This window comes from Canis lupus, chromosome 27 (genome assembly GCF_048164855.1).
Source record: "Canis lupus baileyi chromosome 27, mCanLup2.hap1, whole genome shotgun sequence".
Lineage (NCBI taxonomy): Eukaryota > Metazoa > Chordata > Mammalia > Carnivora > Canidae > Canis > Canis lupus.
The window spans coordinates 6,649,778-6,673,511 of NC_132864.1; the positions used below are offsets into that span (position 1 = coordinate 6,649,778).

Genomic DNA, 23,734 nt, shown 5'->3' on the forward strand with positions numbered 1-23,734 from the left:
CCCTCCAGGAGCACAGCAGAATGCAGGTGGTCCAAAATAGTACTGTGATCATACTGATACTTTAATTTGTTTTTAAATCTCGAACTGGAATGCACATTACTAATAACAGCTTCCTTGTGCTGCTCTCCCCGCTGTCTGACCCTTCTTGCCCTGTTTTGTCAGCAGTGAGGGAATGAGACCCTGACAACTGAGACATGATGCTAAGTAAAATTTACCTGAGACTGAGCATAGAGAATGGCAGCTTCTTGCCTTCAGGGAAATGCCACCTCAGCAGAGGCTGCTCTGGGTAGCCAGGGAGTTCTGTCTGTTGTGTCCGGCTTCAGGAGGAGCTGCCCATGAACAGGACTCATCTCTGAGTGCCAGGGTCTCATGTTGTGGAGGGCTGCTGCATCCAACTCTGAAGCCAGTAGGACCTCTTGGGAGTCAGGTTTCTTGAGTATCAAGAAATTCAAATAAAGGGAACTAAATGAGTGGAGTATGTGACAGCGTCGGGCTCAGGTGGCCTGTTTGGTGGAGGTGGAGCGTGTCAGCCACAGTTTCTCTTTCCTGGACAGCGTCAGGGTGCAGTGTTGTGGTCACTGCTTGCCTTGGTGGCCAGTTCTCCTGAGCAGAAGTTGGTCCCTCTGCCTTCCCGCATCTGGTTGGTGTGTCCTGTCTCTAGGATGGGAGTGAAGTCTGTCTGGCTGCCCTGCTCTTCCTTCTTACCCAGGTGACACTGCTCGTTTGGGATGTGGCTGTTACTGCTCTGCAGGTTTATAACTCCCAGGGGCTTTCTTTGTCTCTCAGTGGAACCATAGCTTCCAAGTTTTTTTTGGTAGGAATAGTTAGTTTTCCTGTATTTGAAAAGGCAGTTTTGATGTTCAGGAGGCAAACACTGTTTTGTTGTTGAACCATTAGCTTGATTACTAAGGGGTGGAACTTGGCAGAGCCAAAGCTTGAAGTTAGTAGTCTGAGTTGAACATCGCTCAGAGTAGGGGATGTTTGAGGAGCAGGGCAGACTTGGAGCGGTGGTTTCTGCTTCTGGCTTCTTACAGCATGTTGGAGGAGATGGGCGCACACACATTCGCAGTATGGTGTGCACAGAGGGGTTAGCTCGATGGCAGAAGCAAGTGAGCTAGGTAGGTACTCTACCAGAGGGCCAGGAGAGACTTGAGAGCAGTGCTGAATGGTGGACATGGACGAATCCTTGGGAATTTGCCTGGTGGTCAAGGGGGAAGAGGCATCCATGGCAGAGGGACCAACCTCTGCCTGAAAAATGCTCATTTGCCATTTTGTTACCTTTTCAGGCATCACGGGGAAAGGTGATCTACACATCTTCACCCTTGCCTCCACAAGACATTTGAAAGCAAAATGTGCACATTTTCTCTCTTTTTTTTTCTTTTTTAAGACTTATTTATTTACTTATTCATGAGAGACATGCAGAGAGAGAGAGAGAGAGAGAGAGGGGCAGAGACACAGGCAGAGGGAGAAGCAGGCTCCATGCAGGGAGCCCGATGCGGGACTCCATCCTGGGTCTCCAGGATCACTCCCTGGGCCGAAGGTGGTGCTAAACCGCTGAGCCACTTGGGCTGCCCACATTTTCTCTTGTTAAGGAACATATCAGGATGACCAGCACATACAGTGTGCCCTGTGCAGTGACAGTTGATTCCGTGTTCCACTCTATTTGTTGCCACATGTTCTTGAAGTGGCAAGCTTGCCAAGAAGGGGACAGCCTGGCTGTCCTTTTGCTGATGTGCCTTGTCTTGCTTTGTGGGCATCTTCTCTATAGGATCAGCCATCTATAGTAGCCAAGGGGTTTTCTGTGGAGCTGGGACCCTGTGAAATGGTGATTTTTGGAGGGCTCCATGGGATGTTTGGGGACAGATAGGGAACCTCCCAAGAGCCTGTTTGTCTCTCCCTACCCCTCCCCAACCTCATTGCAGACAGGATCATGTTCTAGCCAGCCTCGGTAACTCCCTTCATTTCTGTGATCCAGGTATTGTTTCAGTCTTCAAATATTTACATAAGTGAGACAGCATAAGCCACGCTGGCACCCAGTGCTTTTCAGTTAGCTGGTGGGATTGTAATTACCACTATTGTCACACATGCTATCCATGGTTCTTTCTAGTATAACCCATAGGGCTGGTTTTACCTCTGATGGTACATGCAACCTTTTCATAGTTGTATTAGCACCACTACTGAACCATTGCATCTTTGGCCTGTAAGGTACTAGGCAGCAGAGTGGAACGTGTGGATTATTAGAGCTGCAAGCTAGACACTCCTGGGTTTACACAGGGCAGACTGCCATCACTAGTCACTTGATGCATGGGTAGACCAGGTTATGTCAGTCACCAGTGGGTGCCTGTTCATGGGGTATGGCAAGAGAGACTTGTAGATAAAGAGGCACACCCACATCCTCCTGTTGTGGAGTCAGCATCATCATCAGCCTCTTCTCTTGTGGGCCACTGCTTAGGCTCTTACCTGCGATGTCTATATAGGATTTGTAAGCTGGAGAAAGAAGTTATGTAAATTTTTGTCCTGACTCATGAAACACAGAACAGTATATAGGATAACGTGAAACTTACTTTAAGGGATGTAGATGCTGTCATCTCTACAGAAGGAATGGTGGCTCACACTTTACCTGGTGATGAGGAACAGATTATGAACATGCTTGTTGCACTTCCAAAATGGCAACCAATTGCCAGATTTTGGGCAAAGTTCTGCTTCCTAGCCTAGCAATGGGACGCCTAGGTTGAGTGTCTGTCTGCCTTTGGCTCAAGGAGTGATCCCAGGTCTGGGGATGAGTCCCGCATCAGGCTCCCTGTGGGGAACCTGCTTCTCCCTCTGCCTGTGTCTCTGCCTCTCTCTCTCTCTGTGTGTCTCTCATGAATAAATAAATAAAATCTTTGAAAAAAAAATCTTAAAACAACAACAACAACAACAACAACAACAACTTAGCCTAGCAGGATGGGCTAAAAGCAAAAAGACGAGACTGGTCACCTGCTGTGAGATGCCTTCTCTGGACCCTGATTCCCAGGTGGCTACATTTCCATGTGTAACAACCCCCCCGCCCCCACCTCCGCCGCCCAATGCTTCTTCCTATATGGTGTAGAGTTTCCATGTTCCATGTACTTGCATCTTCCACCATCAGGTCAGGCCTCCTGGGAGGGGAGCTGGCTCTTGTGGCCCTGTGAGTGCTTAGGCCTGAGTGTCCAGTATAGAAGTCACTGGCCACATGTGGTTATTTCACTCAAATTGCTTCAATCTTAACAAGAAACTCAGTTCCACAGCTTCCTGAACCCTGCCTCTGCTAGGAGGCTCCCTGTGCTCTGGCCTTGCGGGGTGGCCCTGAGCCAGCACCAGTATAGACATTAAGCACCTTCGGGAATGGGTCCTGGTGTGGCTAGTTCAGCATTTTATCCTCAAAACCTGGGATATTAAAAAAAAAAAAAAAAACCTGGGATATTGTAGGTACTCAAGGGTTATCTGTTGAATGAATACATATATGTTTATTATGTAGCAGTGAATTGGGAGCCAGATGTTAGTCTTGGAATTACTCAGATCTGACAAATGAAACTTCATAATACTTTGTTTCCCCCCCCCATCAGGTACCATGATATTACTTGGTTTGATTTCAAGCCACTTATGAGACTAGATTTCCCCCGAATGGAAAGCCTAGTACGGCCCTTCCCAGAAGCTCTTGGTTGCTGCTGATGGCCGAAACCAAACCTGCCAGCATCTTACTTGTGACCCTCAAGTCTCAGCTCAGCCTGTGCCGTTCTGACCATGGACAGAATGCCAGCTGGATCCAGCAGTGGCACCCCAGCTCACCCGGAGGCCCTCCCCAAGCCCCCAAACTCACTGGTGCCACCTAACCAATGGGACAAAGCTCAGTGTAAGTCACTGGTTACTCTGCACTGCTGATATTTTGTCTTTAAATAGGAGGATGTGGATCATCTTGCACTTTGGAACAAGACTGTGGTGTTTAAGACCATAGTGAACTTTATGTTTAGAATGTGTTTTTACTAATCAGATGATTTAAACATCAACTTTAAATCAAGTACTGTGCATGTTAAACAGAATAGGAGCTGTCCCATGTGCTGCTCCAGGACGATGCAGCATCGATGTTTCTCTCCTTTAAGGCTTCTGTGAGTCTTCACTGACTGCGTTCTTCCCTGCCTAACATCCTACCTTTTTTGTTGGTTGGTTGCCCAAGTTTCACTAACTTCACTAACTATCCAGAAACGATCCACTAGTGATCTAGGGATTATTGGACCACATTTCCATGTTAGCTGATGGCTTATTCGTGCATTAGAACTATGGGGTGAATTCACTCGGTTCTTATACCCCTTGCTATTTTGGGATGGTCAGAAAGTCATAGTGTGTTTGAAAGTCATAGAGTATATACGTACTGGTTTGTAGCAGAAATTGCATTCTGTTCTTGCAAGTGATATTCAGGCACCTAAAATGGTTTGGTTGATTACTGCTCCTTCAGTGCCAGGCAGGTTGGTAAAAGCAAGTGCCCAAAACCAAGGATTCGGCAGCAGGATTCAGCTCTTAAATGTCACTAAGACGATGAAGCAGAGTTCTTGTTTGATCCCATTTTACTTCTTGTGTAATGGAAGATTAATGATGCACACGCCTTAGGGTAGTTGTGAGACTGAAAGAAATGGTGCATAAAACACAAGTACTCAGATGCTCTGGGAAGTGGTAGGAGCCATATTTTATCATTGTCATCTTTGTTACTTGTTTATCCACAATTTGGCTTGTGTTTGGGAACAATAGTCTTTTTTTTTTTTTTTTAAAGATTTTATTTATTTATTCATGAGAGACACGGAGAGAGAGAGGCAGAGACATAGGCAGAGGGAGAAGCAGGCTCCATGCAGGGAACCCGATGTGGGACTCGATCCCAGGTCTCTAGGATCACGCTCAACCACTGGGCCATCCAGGCGTCCCTGGGCCAAAGGCAGACGCTCAACCGCTGAGCCACCCAGGTGTCCCAGGAACAATAGTCTTAATGTTTTGGGGGCCTTCTTTCACTTTATTTATTTATTTATTTATTTATTTATTTATTTATTTATTATTTATTTATGATAGTCACACATTGAGAGAGAGAGAGAGAGAGAGAGAGGCAGAGACATAGGCAGAGGGAGAAGCAGGCTCCATGCACCGGGAGCCCGATGTGGGATTCGATCCCGGGTCTCCAGGATCGCGCCCTGGGCCAAAGGCAGCGCTAAACCGCTGCGCCACCCAGGGATCCCTATTTTTTTATTTTTTAAAGATTTATTTATTTATTTATGATAGAGAGAGAGAGAGAGAGAGAGAGGCAGAGATACAGGCAGAAGGAGAAGCAGGCTCCATGCCAGGAGCCTGACGTGGGATCGATCCCGGGACTCCAGGATCGCGCCCTGGGCCAAAGGCAGGTGCTAAACCGCTGAGCCACCCAGGGATCCCTCTTTCACATTTTTTAAATGGGCAAAATAATGTACAAAAAATTATTTTGTTATGTTAATGGGAAGATGTAGAAACTCTCTCAGATCTCTAAGTCCATCAGAAAGTGGTATTGACCCAGTTACCTTGTATCTGAAATGCAGACTCCCTTTCCTCCTCACCCAACATGGAGCCGAAGGGATGTTTGCAGAGGAGCAGATGGTTGGGTCAGGGCCGAGTCCAGCTTTGAGTCTGTGGTGCCCCGTTTGTATTCTCTTTTTCCTCCCAGGGAAGCGTGACAGTGAGTTGCTGTATTGGTTGGAACTCACATTTTGAGTGTCAGAAACCCATTTAAATTTGCTTGGCAAAAGGCAATTTCCTGGATGCCTCTTGGGTACGGCAAGGGATCCCAGTGATGGGATCCCTGTGGGAGGCTAAGGCCTTTCTGTACTTGGGAACTTCTGGAACCACACCCAGAGATTCCTGGGCCTTCCCTTCCTCCCTCTGGCACCATCTTGGTTCTTGACTGCCAACTGGCTCCCCCACTGGGGTGAGGGGGCAGGGAAGGTAAAAATCATTTAATTATAAGAAGTCTTTTTTTTCTTTTGACAAGGTAATAGGTTTTGTTTTTTGTTTGCTTTTGAAGTAGGTTTTGTTAGCGTATGACAAATCTGTGTATAATGATGTTAGTGGGTGAAACTGAGCTGGATATGTGGGTATATAGTCATCACTGGTTAAACTTGGGTTTTTATCTAGCAAGTGTTCATCAGACAGAAGCACAGACTCTGTGCTCAGCTTTGGTGTAATTGTTTGGATCAGCTAATGTACCTTTTTGCCTTAGATTTCTTATTTTGGAGAATAAACTTATGCTTTGAAACAACTTTGGAACTGCCCCATGTCAGTGTGAGGCTATGGCTCTGGTTAGCAGTTTCCAGCTCCTGTTAGGAACGCTGTTAGCTGTGTTTGTAGCAATTATTTCTTTTGCTATTTTTTGAAAACAGACTTTCATAGGATTTCGCATTGCTCTCCTTTAAATGAGAAGAAAACATTTCTACTTAAATCCCACGACCATGATTCCACAGATAAGCAGCCACGCCACTTGTGTGATTCCCACTGACTTGAGGAGAGTGAGGCCTGCTCTCCTCCCAGAGTGAAGGATCTCTTAGGACATGGAGATAGCACATGCTCACGTACCCCAAGTCCCTTCTGTCCTGTTTTAGCTGCGTGTCTGAAGAACTTGATGTAGTTGTTAAAACCATGATGCCCCTAGCATGCTGTCTTTTCAGGTGCTGGTATCGAGGTGCACAGAGCTTCAGACAGAGATGGAGACCTGGATGTTCCCAGCAAGGTCAACACCTGTCAGAATGGGCCGATGCTGCCAATCCCAGATCCTTCGTCATCTCTTGGGACCCCCACAAGCCCAGTGGGTCCTGATGCCTCTCCAGGTGTGGCTGGTTTCCATGACAACCTAAGGAAGTCTCAGGGGACTAGTGCTGAGGGCAGTGTTAGAAAAGAAGCTTTGCAGTCTCTCAGACTCAGTCTTCCTATGCAAGAAACGCAACTGTGTAAGCATCTGTTCCCACCGGGCTCTTCCCCACTCCCCCTCGCCCCTCCTCCCATGTTCCTTGTTGCTCACCACCATCAGAGGCATGTGCCCTGACCGGCTTGCTGCCCGTCCCTCTGTCTTCACTGTTTTATCACTGTGGTGGGTTGTGCATTTAGTAAGTGGCTCCCTTTTAGAGAGAACATAACACTTCTTCATGGTTGATCCTGGGACGGTACTCAAGATCTGGGCTTATTTATTTATTATTTTTTTAAAAGATTTTATTTTTATTTATTTGGAGTGAGGTGAGAGCACACAGAGGGAGAGGGAGCCTGCTTTGCAGGGAGCCTGACATGGGCCTCGATCCCAGGATCATGATCTAAGCCAAAGGCAGACCTGTCACTGACTGAGCCCCCCAGGCATCCCTAGGTCTGGGTTTAAAGGACTGTGCGAAATGTCTTTTTTTTTATCCTGGACGGTGAGCAAGCAGTCAGTGGGGAGTTAAACCTTAACGACTTTCTTTTCTGAGTTATTTTAATCAGTGTGGGGACCCAGAGGTGAACGGGTCACAAACTGGCAGCCTTGAGCCCTGGAAACTTATAGGCCTGTCTCTAGCACATTTGTCATACACAGACCTATGTGATCTTATGTAATGGGATCGTACCACACATGACTCTCATTCCCCTCCCCTCCAAGTAAGCCACATTCTCACATGATCCTTTCCAGGCCTCTGCAGATGGCCAGGCTTCGGTCATTGTATTTTAAAAAAAGGATTATATTATCACATTCTATATTTCCTGTTTAGTGTTATCATGTGGAGATTGCCCCATGCTGTCTGATAAAGCTCCAGATTCATTCTTTCCAGGCTGGTCAGGAGCCCCTATCGTGGCCAGGAAGGGGGGCGGTGGGGGCTTCCTGCATCTCTTCGTCCATGTATGACTAATGCTGCAGAGAGTGCCTTGGCACAGGTGTCCACATTGTGGGTGCTGGAATTTCTGTGGGCTATTTCTCAGAAGCAATGACATGTATAGCCCTCTCTCCATGCCACTAATGACCCTGAGAAGGCACAGGCTCTCTCTGGCCCATAGGTGCTGTTTCCAGTTTCACCAGCCTACTGGCTGTGCCATGATGCTGCTTTGGTACTTTAGTTTGGAGCTTGCACTTCTCTGATAATTTGGGCATCTTCTACCTGTTGGCCATTTAGGCATTCTTTTCTGTGAATTGTCTGTTGGTTTGTTTGGCCCATTTTTCTTTTTTTTTTTTTTTTTTTTTTTTCCATTTTTCTTTTGGATTGCTTGCCCCTTTCTTTACAGGCATTATTTTACTAGGGCTGCATTGTGTTTTAAGATTTCTGTAAATTTAGGGGCGCCTGGCTGGCTCATTGGTGGAGCATGTGACTCTTGATCTCGGGGTTGTGAGTTAGAGCCTCACATTGGGTGTAGAGCTTACTTTAAAAAAAATAATAAACCTTAGCTATCAACATTGAAGTCCAGAGCTGTCATGTAAAAGTCTGGATTCTTGACTATAGGGATCTGTGAGTCCTAAGCCCTGCTGCTGACCCCCCTTGGTAAGCATTCACCCAGCCCTGAGCCTGCTGACTTGGGACATGTACCCCTAGGTGTTTGCCATGTGGACCCCTTAGCCTTGTGAAAAGAACCAGGCCTTTTCAGTGATCACTACACACATTGGTAATGACTTGGTGACTTCCTAGTGAAGTTCTTGGCAGTTGCTCAGGTGTTAAAGTTATTATTTTTTTAAGATTTTTATTTATTTTGGCAGGAGTGTGTGCTTGCAAGTGAGGGGGAGGAACAGAGGGAGCATGAGAATCTTAGCAGGCTCTCTACTGGCTTAACCTCACGACCCTGAGATTGTGACCTGAGCCAAAACCAAGAGTTGGATGCTTAATGGAGCCACCCAGGCGCCCCTCAGGTTTCAGGGATTATTTAAAACAACAGCTGCTTATCTTCTCAGAATCCACATTGAAAGATGGTGCTGTCTGTAAAGTGGTTACACTATGACATTTCCCTGCTCTCATCAGCAGAGAGCTGACCCTGCCTGTGCCCTCGGCCAAACTCAGGTGCACGGCTGCTGTGTGTTTGAGAATCCTGTGGCTGTCGTACCTTTTGCTCACTGTTCAGCCTTTTTATTACTCAAAAATAGAAGATTGGGGTTGTAAGATATTTGAAATTCTGCTTTGGCCAAAAAGTTGTCATTTCCCCTCCTGTCCTTGAGCATGGTCCCTGGACTGGAGTCGCCTCTGTCAGGAAACTGAGGTAACCAGCTCCTGCTCGGCCTTCACTTTGAGGTGAGTCCTGAATGGGTCACTGTGAACAGTTTTTTCCTTAGTAACGTCTGAGTACTTCTTGTTTGCTTACCTTTGATTTTGCTTTGAAATTTAGATGAACTATGGGTCAGATTGTATCCACAGATGTAACTGTGTGAAGAGAGCAGATTTGGTGTCTCCTGACCACATGCTTGTGGTCCCTGGGCACAGTTCCATGGACACTACTTTCCACATGCTCCTATGCAATGTCTTGCGCACACTGGGAGCTAAGTGGAAGCTGAGGGTCCTGGAGCCTCTGAACGCTCGGCGGTGGCACTGACTGTAGATTCTCACCTCTTTGGTTGCTACAAGTCACAGGTGACTCGTGTCCAGTTTACCAGCTGAATGCCGGTAGGGAGGGCATGCTGGTAGCATGAGCACAGACCCTGTACTTTGCCAGTGGATCTTCTCCTGGCAGGCTGGTAGGCTCACAGTTGTCTCTATCAGGAAATAGCTCTTTCTTTTTTTTTTTTTTTTTTTTGAAATAGCTCTTTCAAATGAAAAGGCGAGACATTGTTTGAAGCTCAAATTTAATTGGCAACTGAATACAAAACAGCCAATGCTGTTCTGATCTGTCCTCTGTGCCCTGGCACTTTATAAGTTTTTAAATGGTCATTTCCTCACCACAGGTTCAATAGAGGCTTCCCTGCCCCTGGAGAAGGAGGAGCTGGTCCGACTTCAGGCTCGGAAACGGCTGGAAGAACAGCTCAAACAGTACAGAGTGAAGCGCCAGCAGGAAAGAGTGAGTCTCCCTGTCTTGCACAAGTTAATGGGGAACTTCGTGTGTGGAAAGCAGTAATTTTTGGTTTCTCTCTCTTTGCTTCTCTGGGAAGATCATTTCTCTGCAGTTCCTGCTCTTCTGAAGCAGGATTGTGGCTCCTGCCCCATAGGGGCTGCCTTCCCTTGTGTTTATTACATTTGATTCCTGGATCTACCATTTGAAAGGCAGAGATTGCAAGTATTTGGGTATAATTCTTGGGTATAATTTTTCTCCCTACCTAGGTAAGCAGTCAGTTCTAGGTTTTAGCTGTTTATTTTATGAGTGGTGTAGTGTGTGCTGACTGGTGGTCTACAATGTTAGAATATGTACCATGTTATGTGGATTTAATGAGTACATCCATCCAATCTGCTAGAATCAGTTTTATTTAGGTTTGAAACTTTTGTTGACGTGCTAATAAAAGCAATCTTTTTAATCATACCAAGTGACTTTAGGCAAATGGGTTTCAATGTTCATTTCATACTTTGTTCAACTTTTCTGTGACTTGAGAATTTCAAATTAAAGAGATTCAAGGGGCACCTGGGTGGCTCAGTGGTTGAGCGCCTGCCTTTGGCTCAGGTTGTGATCCCGTTATCCTGGGATCAAGTCTTGCATCAGGCTCCTCACAAGGAGGCTACTTCTCCCTCTGCCTGTGTCTCTGCCTCTTTCTCTGCGTGTCTCATGAATAAATAAATAAAATCTTCAAAAAAATAAAGGGATTAAAAATTAAAATTAAACTTTTTTTAAAAAAGATTTTATTTATTTCTTTGAGAGAGAGAGAGATTGGAGAAGCAGACTCCCCATTGAGCAGGGAGCCTGATGTGGGGCTCAATCCTAGCACCAGCCTGAGCCAAAGGCAGATGCTTAACCCACTGAGCCACCCAGGTGCCCCTGGATGTTTCCAAATTTTTGAAATTGCAAACAGTGCTGCAATAAATGTTTTGTGCCTTGATGTGCTTTTGTGGACAAGTCCTTGAATGTCAAATTACTGGGTAAAGGTTTTATGTGTTTGTTAGTTTGGTATTTGTTGCATTCTGGATAAGCTGGACTGGTTGATATCCCAGTTAGCACTTATGAAACTGCTGGTGCTGTCATTCTTGCGAGCATTAAAATAACCAAAATTGGATTTTTGTCCTGTGACAGGTGAGAACAACAATGTCTCCTAGCACTTCACACCTTATATGGGTTAGTGGTTTATGTGTATTTTTTTTAAAGATTTATTTATTTATTTTAGTGGGGGAAGGGCAGAGGGAGAGAATCTCAAGCTGACTCTGGGCTGAGTGTGGAGCCTGACGTGGGGCTCAATCTCACAACCCTGAGATCATGATCTGAGCCAAAACCACGAGTTGGATGTTCAGTGATTGAGCCACCCAGGCGCCGCATGTTTCTGTGTCTTTGTCAGTCTGCTCATTTTTCTCATGACTGTCTTTTTGCTACATAGATGTTACTATATATAGGAAATCACTCCTTTTTAATATTTATTGCAAATATTTTTTCCCAGTTTGATTATATCTTTTAACTACTTTTCTGGCATATTTTTCACTGCACATCAGTTTTAAATATTTGTAGTCAAAATTTTCTATCTCTACTGTTACTTCTTTTGAGGTTTACGTGATATTTCAAAAGGATCTCCCATTTGAGGAATCTAAGTAAGTTCACCAATGTTTTCTTCTTGTATGAATAGTATAAGGTAGTATAAAAAGTATTTTATTTTATTTTATTTATTTTATTTTTTTAAGATTTTATTCGTTTATTCATGAGAGAGAGAGAGAGAGACAGAGACACAGGCAGAGGGAGAAGCAGGCTCCATGCAGGGAGCCCGATGTGGGACTCGATCCCAGGTCTCTAGGATCAGGCCCTGGGCCGAAGGCGGCGCTAAACAGCTGAGCCACCAGGGCTACCCTAAAAAGTAATTTAAAATGTGTTTTTTAAATATTTAAAATCTACCCCATTTGAAATGTGCTGAATGCCAGTGAGAAGTGGGAGCGAGCCCCTTTGTGGATGGCTAGTTGGCTGCCTCATGTTGCTTTCTCTATCAGCACTTGCACTGAGTTGTATAGCTCCTCTAGTGTCTGCAAACCCACCTGTACTTTTTTTTTTTAATAATTTTTTTTAAGGTTTTATTTATTTATTCATGAGAGACACAGAGAGAGGCAGAGATGTAGGCAGAGGGAGAAACAGGCTCCTCACAAGGAGCCCAATGTGGGACTCGATCCCGGATCCTGGGATCATGCCCCAAGCCGAAGGCTGATGCCCAACCGCTGAGCCACCCAGGCGTTCCCCCCCCCACCTGTACTTTGACGGATTTCTGGGCCGCATTCTGTGTCTTCCACCTGTCTTGTCCTTTTCACTTTTCAATGGGTCTAAGTACTGTGGCTTTATGGTCTATGCTGGTTTCTGCACCAGCCAGTCTGTCCATTGCCCTGCACCCTGACCCTTTTCCAGCTATTTTTAACGTATCTATTCTTCCCATCGCATCTAGTATCATTTTGAGAGGTTTCCCTTTCCCCACTTTGTCCCCTTACTTGTTATGATTGCACTGGCTTTATGGAAAAAGCATAGGATTGGCTGTTTCTCCAAAAGTCATTTTGAAAAGACAACGAGGGGGCGCCTCTAAGCGTCTGACTCCTGGTTTCCGCTCAGATTGTGATCTTAGGATCATGAAATTGATGAGCCCCATGTCAGGCTCCATGCTGGGTGTGAAGCCAACTTAAAGAAATAAAACTACTTGAACGTTTTCAAGTGTGACGAGAAGAGTGAATATAGGAGGATTGCTGGGAAAACCTTGTGAGAGTAGGGTCATGAGGAGGAACGTGCTCTAGTAGAAGCATTAGGACGCTGCCGAGGCACAGTGGTGAAAGACGTGAGCTTGGACCTGTGGCATGGGGCAGCTTCTCTGCCATTCTGGGTGGCAGTGTTTGAATGCTGTGTGTCACTTTCAGCGTCATTTCTGTGCTTTCTCAGTCCAGTCAGCCTGCAGCTAGAATGAGATTGTCCAGCACACTTGACCCCGAACTCATGCTGAACCCAGAAGCCCTGCCCCGGGCCAGTGCTGTGGCTCTGACAAAGGAATATTCCTTCCTGCGCACCAGTGTCCCTCGAGGCCCGAAGGTGGGCAGCCTAGGGCTCCTGACACACCCTAAGGGGAAAAAAAGTTCCAAATCAAGCAAAATTCGGTCTCTGGCTGATTATAAAACTGAAGACGTCAGTGCTGGGAGTTCTGGTGGAGACGCTGCAGCTGTGGACTCTGCCAGGGTCTCTCTGAAGCAGAACCGAAGCAGCGTGGTGTCAGTGGTGTCTGAGCTGAGCCTGGGTCCTGAGGCCGATGACCACCTGGAAAATGTCGACAACATGTCTGAGGCCGATGGGAATGAGAGTGACAGCTCCTCCCACAGCAGTGTCTCTGCCCGCGGGACGTGTGGGCTTCTGATGAATACCTTGGGCACTCAAGAAGCCTCCTATGTGGTCAATGGCCAAGAGATTGCCGCTGGTGCCCTGGGCCAGTTCCCCTCCATCACGGATGTCCTCCAGGCTGCCGCCGCTGAGCACCAAGACCGGGGGCAGGAGGTCAACGGGGAGGCGCGGAGCCGGACAGACAGCATGTGCAGCAGGTAGGTGCTGTCTGCTAGCTGCCCCCTGTCCTCTCCTGATGATGGGCTTGGTCTTTAACTGTACACTGACACACAAGTGCTACTTCATAAGAAATGGACGATCAGTACCCATTTCCATTGTCGGGATATGCTGTTTTCCAGTGTTTGTGTAGACCTGCCTCTAAAACCTCACCAGTGCTTCCTGGGACTGGCGTTCCAGTGGCATGGGGGTGTTTATTGGAAGGATTTGTCAGAGCATTAGGGCTCCATTTAAATCTTTTATTCATTTAAAACCATGTGGGGTAGAGGAGCAGTGCTGGGAGGGACCTGGAGACACTGGACAGGCGAGGAGGGGGGGTGGTGTGCATCCCGAGACGTCAGGTGCCTCATGCTCTGTCCCTCATCCCCCAGCATATCCCTGGAGAGCTCTGCTGCCGAGACCCACGATGCCATGCTACAGGCCCTTAAAGACAAGATGAGGCTTGAAGGCCAGGTGGAGGCACTATCTGCAGAGGCCAGTCAGGTACCAGAGGCTCTTGGGCTGGCCGGCGGGCCGTGCCTGTAAAAGGGGGGTGGGCGCCTCTTGGTTGTGTGCAGTTAGTTGTGCACAGGTCTGGGAGCAGCAGCCATGGTGTCTGTGTCCTCTCCCTTTGTGTGTCATGTCAGCCTCACTAAGATGTGCACTCATATCCCGTCTGACCACGCATGGCTCAGTTTCCCCCTGTATCTGTGGTCCTAGCTCTGCTGATAGATGCCTAATAGCCCTTTTGGTGAATTTCACTTTTCTGGAGTGGTAAAATTGAGAATTGTTGTCTTTGTTCCTTTAACACATTTTGCTGTGGCTTATGCTTTTCCTGATGTGAATTTTGCTGTATCTGTTTAACATATCCCTGAAAACCATTTCCATCCCTTAATTTTCAGTTTTCTTCTTGATAATCAAGGTAAATCTGTTCAGTTGAATCCAACTCTCTCCATTTGGTGTAGAGAGCAGGGGACACGTACAGGCCCAGGATGGTGTGGTAGCGCGGGTGCTCACATACCGGGCGCAGCAGTGCGGCTCACGGTGGCAGTAGCTTGCTTGGCCAGGCCTGCCCCTCGTGCCTGATGTGGTTTTTGCATGATGTGGTCCTGGGACACGGGCTGACCTTCTCTGTGCATAAATGTGTCCACGGAGGAGGTGGTTACTGAGAATTCAAGGTGAATTTTGGTAGTCTATGATTTTCTCACTATTCCTCTTTAGAATGTCACCTCATCAGACACGTTTTTGCTTTATCTGCACATTCAACCCCATGAAAGATGTGGGAAACTCCGCCTGCTTTTATCTTCCTTTACCTTTTCCTCCTGGGAAGCTGATTTACTCTTGAGTTGCGTGAATTGTGACAGGTGTGAGCCATTCTGTTCTCTCTGTAAAAACCCAAGTTATACTTATCACAAAATCTCATTTCATATGCTCAGTTAACTCGATTTGTTTGGGTATTTGCTCTTCTGTTTGTTGAATTTGACATTGGTCTTCACAATGTTGATTTGCTTCTCACGTGTGTTGATGTGCATCTGTCTGCCCATCGTTGTGTTTTGGAATTCCTGTCCACACTCCCGATAGACTCGTTTTTGCCAAGGAGGGAGATGCTGATGGCAGAAGGGGTAGGTGTCCTTCCCCTGTCATCTCTTGGATGTTCTCTGCTGCCATGCGGCCTAGGGCTTGTTGAGGCCCCAGCTCCCCTCTTACTCTCTGCTCTATCGTACAGACTGCATCCCTGTGGTGCCGTGAGTGCCCTGGCTGGAGCCCCTCAAAGCCTTCTGGTGTAGGAGGAGGTCACCTTTCCCTGTAGGCGTGTTGTGGGGTTTCCTCAGCACTCCTGGTACTTGTTCTTTGTGTGTGTGCACACGTGCACACTGATGCACTTGATTTTTGAACAAATATTTTTCCAACAACTTTATGGCGGAGTGGGTGCTTGCACAGCTCGGGTGCTACTGTGCAGAAGGTAGGCAGACTCTGTGGTCACTGCTCCTGCCCCTTTGGCCTGTTTGGACAACCTGCCTTCTTTTGGGGGAACTGTCAGCAGCTGAAAGCTTAGGAAACATGGTGCTTTCCCCTTTATGTCTCACTTGTTCATTCTGTGGCCCTCTTAATGCACAGGGTGAAAGTGACTCATTTTCTGAAAGCCAATTTCTGATTGGGGATGTTTCCAGGCACTTAAAGAGAAGGCAGAGCTACAGGCACAGCTCGCCGCTCTGAATACGAGGCTGCAGGCGCAGGTGGAACACAGCCACAACAGCCAGCAGAAGCAGGACTCGCTCAGTTCAGAGGTGGACACCTTGAAGCAGTCTTGCTGGGACCTGGAGCGAGCAATGAATGACCTGCAGAACATGCTAGAAGCCAAGAATGCCAGTCTGGCGTCATCCAACAGCGATCTACAGGTGGCAGAAGAGCAGTACCAAAGACTCATGGCCAAAGTAGAAGAGATGCAGAGAAACATCCTCAGTAAGGACAACACAGGTGAGCTGTCCCCAGCCATTGCATTTCTGTTCATTAATCTTGCAAAGGTTTCCAGCAAGCTGTGGCCCAGTTCGGGGTTGGGGTTCATCTCATCTGCTCTGGGTCCTGACCTGTTATATTAATATGCTGGGAGAGGTTGTATTCCCTGCCAGTTTTATATACAAGCTGTCCGCTTCTCTAAATTAAGTAATGGTTTTGGTTGAGTGTGTGGAATTCTGTGTGTTTTTGCACATGCAACAGAGGGGAATGGCTTAGGTCTTAGAAATGGACTTTGGACCCTTGATCATTGGTGGTAATGTTTCCACTTACTCTGCCTTCCAAATCTGTTGTTGTTCATGGACTGAAGTTGCCTGCTGATTCCTCAGAATTGCAGTTTCTATTTAAAATACTTTTAGTTATTTATGTATTTAGATTTACTTATTAATTTGACTGAGAAAGAAAGTGTGCATGCAAGCAGGGGGAGGGGCAGAGGAAGAAGCAGACTGAGCCAGGAGCCTGACGTGGGGCTCGACCCTAGGACCCTGAGATCATGACCTGAATCAAAGGCAGATATTTCACTGATTGAGCTTCCCAGGCACCTTCTATTTAAAATACTTGAAAGCAACACTTTTGTTGTAAATTAGTAAACCTTTTTTTTTTTTTTTTTTTTTCTTATCTTAAGATATATATTTTTTTCCTGTAGCTGGATCCCTGTGGGCATCACCTATGGAGTAGTAATGTCAGGGCTATTTGGTGGCAGGCTGTGCATAGACAATCCTTGTAGCCCATCCTTCACGCTGTCTTCTCATCTTGGGGCACATACTGCACACTCTGCCAGGTGCCCAGAGGACTGCTGCCTGCTCACAACATCTGTGTGCTGGATGACAGGAGGAAGATGGGCAGGAGCGTGGGGCAGGGAGATTGAAGGTTGGCCCAGGGCTCAGATCGTCCAGTGCAGGCCGGGTAGATGAGGTCCCCCTTGCAGAACAGTAAGGACAGCAGAGGTCACTGCTCTGTAGGACCACAAGGCTGTGAGATAGGTTTCAGATGTGATGACATAGAAGAAAAAGTGACAAATCACTGTCACAGATACTTTATCCAGCTAGAAAGAAGAAGGCACTCTGCCAAGAAACACAACTGTGGACTTTTGTCTTTGAGCATTTCATAGTATCCTTAAGAAAATTATAAAATACAAAACGTTCTGAGCACTAAAATAATTTTTAAGCCTGGGTTGCAAGGCCTGACCTGACCAGAGCTTGTTTGGCCGGAGAGCTGCCTGACACTCACATGTGGCTGCAGTGCGGTGTGAAGGCCTGCACTCGGAGCTGAGGGCATGTCTGCTGCGGTCTGGACTGGGGACGCCACCACTCTGAACTCTGAAACACATGTGGCCCCAAGAATTTCTGATAAGGGATTGGGGATCCTCTTAAACTATCATCTTTGTTTGTTAATTTTTAGAAATGGTCTTTAGAATGGTAAGCGTTTTCTTTTTCTTCTTTTCTTTTCTTTTCTTTTCTTTTCTTTCTTTCTTTCTTTCTTTCTTTCTTTCTTTCTTTCTTTCTTTCTTTCTACTTATTTATTTATAAACATTTTCTTAAATGTTGAGTATAATTTTAATTTTAGAATGTTTGGCAATTTTAGTTTGTACTGTGATCTGGGTTGTTGTGATTTCCCGCCTCCTCCTTTCCTCCCCTCTGCCCTCATCAGTGTTAAGAGTTGACCATATCTGCACAACAGAGTGTTTTCTTGGAATCAGCAGCATGAGACCATTCAGGCCATCTGAGGACTAAAGCCGTAGGACCCCCAGTGGCTTTGTGGGCATACAGTTGATCTCAGGATCTGTGGATACCTAACCGTGAACTCTCTGGCTCACTCAAACTTGTCTGTAACCCCAAAGCCGTACTACACTCAGTCACTTGCCCACAGGTGCACTCTGTACAAGGTGGGCATGCACCCAGCATACTCCTTCCCGCTGAGCAGGTGCCCTCCACGGGTTTAGTGTCACCCCCTTGCATCTTTATGCTTTTTAGGTAGTTTTGCTGTTTAAAATGAGCTTCTAACACTGTTTTGTGCTCTGAGTGCAAGAATTCTATAGTGTGTCTTATGAAAGAAATACGTGTGTTGGGTGAGCTTCGTTCAGGTCTGAGTTATGGGGCTGTTGGCTATGAGTTCAGTGATGATGAATCAATAGCATAGATTAAATAAGATGCCTTTATACATAAAGTCACGTGATATGAGGCTTGGATTGATGAGTTGACCCCTGTATTTCCCCCAGGAGCCGTGATTCAGTGCCTGCCTTTGCTATGTGAATGAGAGGTGGCTTTGTTTCTCGCTCTCTGCTGAGGGACTGACTCTGCTTGGCGTGTGCTTGCAGGGCCCCAGGCTCTCCTGGGTGCAGCAGGTGCTCTGAGCCGCTCTACTTGATTGCTTTCAGTGCATGACTTGCGGCAACAGATGACAGCCCTACAGAACCAGCTACAGCAGGTGCAACTGGAACGAACCACCCTGAGCAGCAAGCTGAAGGCGTCCCAAGCCGAGATCTCATCTCTGCAGCATGTCAGGCAGTGGTACCAGCAGCAGCTCGCCCTGGCCCAGGAGGCCCGGGTCAGACTGCAGGGTGAGATGGCCCACATCCAGGTATGGCCCTGGTGTTGGTGTGTCTCCTGTAGAGCAGGTGCCTGTTTCCTAAATTTAAAAGTCTCTATGTTTTTAGATTTTACGGATACAGTTTTAAAAAACCTATTGACCACTCATCAAGCTGACACCCCATCCTACAGAGCAGCCACCTTCCACAGCCTTCTGACATGAGTCTTTGAGCTTCTGCTTGCACCTTTTTAATTCTCAAATCCCCTCTCTGGAGCTCTTGTGCCTATAGCTGTGACAAGCCCCCCCCGGGGACGTGTTGATCACTGTTTGAACCCAGCTCTCAGACCCACATCTGCCTGGGTCTCAGGACTTTCACACTGGCTCCCAAGCCCCGATCATTGCCTTCCTGGGTCGTTCCTGATACGCCAGGACCAGTTTCCCCTTCCTGGTTGGAGCTTTGCTCCACCTGCTTGGTCAGCACGGCTTTCCCACATGAACACCCTTGTTTCTCTGCATTTTGTTGGGGGTCCAGGCATGTCAGCCTCTGATCCTCACAAGTAGCTGGGGAGCTTGTGTCTGTCCAGGCCCATGGTGTAACGTCTGCGCTTCTCCCTGAGGCCTCTCCCTCTGGGCCTGCTGTGCTCCAGGGGCGCTCGGGATGGTAGGCAAGGGGCTAAAGTGCACTTTACTCAACATCTTGATGCTTTGGACTAATTAGATCAAGAGGGTGCTGAATGGTGCCTCGGTCAGTCTCTTCTCTTCCTTTTTGAATTTAGTTATGCGTGTTTTGTTTTCTCTCCCTTTCCTTTTTTTTTGTCCAGATAAAAATATTGTAAATTATTTAAAACTTTATTTCTTGGGCAGCCTGGGTGGCTTAGCAGTTTAGCGCTGCCTTCAGCCCAGGGCCTGATCCTGGATACCCGGGATCGAGTTCCGCGTCGGGCTCCCTGCATGGAGCCTGCTTCTCCCTCTGCCTGTATCTCTGCGTCTCTCTCTCTGTGTCTCTCATGAACAAATAAGTAAAATCTGGGAGGGAGGGAGTTTGTTTTTTTTTTTTTAAGATTTTATTTATTTATTCATGAGAGACACAGAGAGAGAGACGCAGAGATACAGGCAGAGGGAGAAGCAGGCTCCATGCAGGGAGCCCGACGCGGAACTCGATCCCGGGTATCCAGGATCAGGCCCTGGGCTGAAGGCGGCGCTAAACTGCTGAGCCACTGGGCTGCCCTCTTTATTTTTTTTTTCATGAGAGACACAGACTGAGAGGGAGAGGCAGAGACAGAGAGGAAGAAGCAGGCCCCTTGTAGGGAGCCCGATGTGGGACCCGATCCTGGATACTGGGATCAGGACCTGAGCTGAAGGCAGGTGCCCAACCGCTGAGCCACCCAGGGATCCCTAAAACTTTCTTACATAGAAGATGTAAAATATTAACTCCACCGAAAGCTTTTTTTAAGAAATGAAAAAAAAAAATTTTAAAGTGTACAAATACACAAAGTAGAAATACTGTTAAATTTGTGTTACATATGTTTTAAGCCAAAGGACCATACAGATAAACATTTATCCTTACAGCATACTTAGAAATTGCTGTGCAAGTTAATGAAAGCTTAAAGCAACAGTGTATTTATACAAGGCATAAAATATTTAAAGAAGCTGCATTTATGTGTCTTGACATAAGATAGAAGTGGAGGAAAGGCACCGGGCAGTGGAGTCTGAGAGCCATAACTGCTTTTCTCAGATACCTCTGGATCCCAGAATCAGCATTCCTGAATAGAGTAATGAAGACGCGTCCTCATTTCTTGGTAACTCGTTCAGGAGGCAGGACAGAGCATGGTGGTCTTTTTTTCTTCCATTGCCTTAGAACACAATCCCAGCAAATGGCGCTTTCTCCTGCTCTGGGTAGCTTTTTTTTTTTTTTTCCCCTCTGGGTAGCTTCTATGTAGACTACAAAGTTCACAGCTTCTGGTCACATATGGCAACTCACAAGTCAAGAAGTTTTCACATTAGATCTGGAAATGATGTGCAGGAAAGTCCAATCACAGACCCATCTGCCCTCAGGCTTCTCTTTCCTGAGCCTCCTCTTGGGGCTGGTGTGGTGTGTAAGGAACAGTGGGGTCAGAGGAGGCCTGTCTATGATGGCTGAGGTCTGACCCTGGGCTGGATTGCTTCCTGGGAATGGCCGGGGTCAGTCTGGTGAGTATCTCAGTCACACACTGAGAGGGCCGGGAAATAAGATGTATTAGGTCATCTTGGGGGGCAGATTACAGCCCCTGCTGTCCCAGAAGCAGACAGAAGCCTCTTTACCAGAAGAGGCTCCTCACCTTTGAGAGCTCACATGTATACCTTCGATGGGAACTTTTGTGTAGCTCTTGCTACAAAATGCTTAGTCTTGGGAGGGATGGACCATTGATATCTGGGCTTGCCAGCCTGTCCCTCTCAGGCACACATGGCCCAGGTGGCCCAGGTATCAGGGTGGGTGACAGGAAGGTGGGCGACAGGAGGGTGGGCAGTGTGCCCTGTGTGGCAGGGTCCTGGGGAGCAGCTTCCCTAGGGGGCCATCGCTGGGTAGGGACCCTCACCTTCATGGCCTCAGGGGTAGGCGGATCTGCACTTGCATGTGAAACCTGGCCACATTCTACCTTGTGGAACTTTTCTCTGAAGGTTGGACAGATGACCCAGGCAGGCCTCCTGGAACACCTGAAACTTGAGAATGTGTCCCTGTCCCACCAGCTGACGGAAACCCAGCACAGATCCATCAAGGAGAAGGAGCGCATTGCGGTCCAGCTCCAGGGCATTGAGGTGAGAGCTGCACTGTCCTGGGACTGCTGTGTGGTAGTGTTGTTCTGGGCTTAGGGCTCTATTTTGACACTGTCAGGGTTAGGATAGTTTACAAACCATGTATGTAAACATTGGCATTCTCTGTATATATTTGAATGTCTCTTCAAAGCTTTTGGACAAGTGGCAGTGATTTACAGTTGGGGATTCCAACGTGAGGTTCACTGGAAGCTCCTCTGTCTGATCTGAATTGCAGTTCTGACTTGTGTCCTGCTTATCTGAATGGGCCTGGGCACCTGCTCTTGGTTAGGGTTGGGCAGGTGCCGACACAACACATCGGGAGGAGCAGTGCAGCATGTTGGATCTCTGAAAGCCTCACAGTAATCAGCATTTTCCTGTCTCTGTGCTCTCAGCTTGTGTCCAGTTTAACCCCAGCAATGACATGCGAGAGTTAGGACGTGGCCAGCTACCTCTTCAGGTTATTTCCCGGGTACTGAGGCCCAGTGGCTTTGACCTGGTCTCCTTAGCCATGAGACCCATCCAATTTCTTACCCTCTCTGAGCCTTGTTCCCTTGCTTTATAAAATGAGGATAATAATACATACTCGACAGGCTTGTCGGGAATGGAGAAGGGATGGTGCATGGCATCTGGGCAGCATGTAGCCTGGTGGTTGTGTGCTGAGGAGGTGGTAAGTCGGCGTCCTGGGACTGTGGCTGCTCACCTTTCTCCAGCTTCTCTGCACACACCCGTGTTTCCACACGGTAAAAGGGTGACAGAAGAGCATGATGACACAACAGACATCTTCAAGGGCTCCATACCAAAGAGCTACAAAAAACTTTGAGTTATAAACTAGCATTTTTCCCTGAGAAACACACCTAGGTGTTGGATCTTATGTACATAATAATCAGACTGTAAGGAATACTCTGCTTGTCTCACAGCCCTGCTCTGGTTTTACCAACTGAACAAGAACATTCCCAGTATCACATCCCCAGTGCAAGGACACACTGTATCCTGTCCTCACATTAGAGGCAGCTCTTCACTTTATCCCATTCCTTAAAATTGGATTGTCTGCTTGCTTCTCCCCTTGGCCAGGCCCAAGGATCAGCAGAGGGTACCATAGGCAGAGGAACAGGAAGTGTGGCCTGTCTTTGGCAGTGAGAGATCACCACCCTCAGGCTCCTGTGGCCCTTGTCTCCTCTGTTTGTGGGTTGAGGACCAGGACTGTGATGTGGATCGGGGCCTCTCACCAGGGTGGCAGGCTTTTCCATTCAGTCTGCTGTGGTGGTGGTCAGATTATCCTGCTTTTTAAGAAAATTGTTTTCTGTGTTCAGGCCGACATGTTGGACCAGGAAGCTGCCTTTATGCAGATTCAAGAGGCAAAGACAATGGTGGAGCAGGACCTGCAGCGGAGGCTGGAGGAGTTTGAAGATGAGAAGGAACAGCTACAGAAGATGGCGGCCTTGGCTGTCTCCCTGGAGCAGCAGTTGGAGCAGGCAAGTACCCACTGTGGCCTCATGTAGACACCTTGGGGTCACACACGGCCCTCCTTGCGTGGCTGGCCCCACTGTGTATGCTCGTGCTGGGGTGTCTGTTGAAGTCATTATGGTGTCATATCACTCCGGCTGCTGTTGCGGAGCTGGCCAGGTGTTGACTTCTGCTTGTATTCTTCTACACCAGAGCTTCATATGCAGAAGACTGCCTCCAAAGCATCCATCCAAATGATCTCCAACCTGAACAGGGAGAAACGTACACTCTTGGAGCAGTGTAGTGTTTTCATTCAAGGGCAGTTGCATTGAGTCTAGTTCTGTTTTCCAGGTGAATTTGACTTTGCAACAGAGAGACCAGCAGCTTGAGGTTTTACAACAAGAGCATCTGGACCTCCTGAGGCAGCTCACCTCGACACAGGAGACATTGCAGACCCGGGAGCAGTCCCTTGGCGACCTGCAGGTACATTACGACGAGCTGCATGCACGGCTGGAGGAGCTGCAGGGGGAGGCTGCCTCCAGGGACGACACGATCCGCTTCCTGCAAAATGAGAAGATCGTCTTGGAGGTGGCTCTGCAGGCAGCCAGGAGTGGCAGAGAAGAGCTGGACAGAGGAGCAAAGCGCTTGGAAGAGGGCACCGAGGAGACATCACAAATTTTAGAGCAGTTGAGACAAGAGCTAGCTGTTAAGTCCAGCCAGGTAATGCATTTTGCTGTCATTCTGTGATGAGTGGAAATCATGAGGAAGGACCAGTGCTGATTGTTGGGTCCTTTCTTTGAACACCTTGTTTTAT

The 23,734-nt window shown here is 47.5% G+C and overlaps 1 protein-coding gene across 3 annotated transcripts in view; it reads left to right on the forward strand.

Annotated features, from left to right (window-relative positions):
- GOLGA3 (golgin A3) overlaps positions 1-23,734 on the forward strand; it is a 43,409-nt gene that overhangs the window by 2,067 nt on the left and 17,608 nt on the right. Inside the window, exons 1-11 of one of the 3 annotated variants that reach the window (XM_072801996.1) lie at positions 2,642-3,016; positions 3,588-3,874; positions 6,696-6,854; positions 9,905-10,017; positions 12,997-13,643; positions 14,034-14,145; positions 15,813-16,119; positions 18,533-18,735; positions 21,343-21,480; positions 22,788-22,949; positions 23,272-23,640. In XM_072801996.1, the coding sequence (XP_072658097.1) occupies positions 3,766-3,874; positions 6,696-6,854; positions 9,905-10,017; positions 12,997-13,643; positions 14,034-14,145; positions 15,813-16,119; positions 18,533-18,735; positions 21,343-21,480; positions 22,788-22,949; positions 23,272-23,640 (2,319 nt within the window). In that variant the 5' untranslated portion in view covers positions 2,642-3,016; positions 3,588-3,765. Of the gene's footprint in view, positions 1-2,641; positions 3,017-3,587; positions 3,875-6,695; positions 6,975-9,904; positions 10,018-12,996; positions 13,644-14,033; positions 14,146-15,812; positions 16,120-18,532; positions 18,736-21,342; positions 21,481-22,787; positions 22,950-23,271; positions 23,641-23,734 lie in introns of those variants that run through there. The other 2 variants (XM_072801995.1, XM_072801994.1) reach the window with 2 other exon arrangements.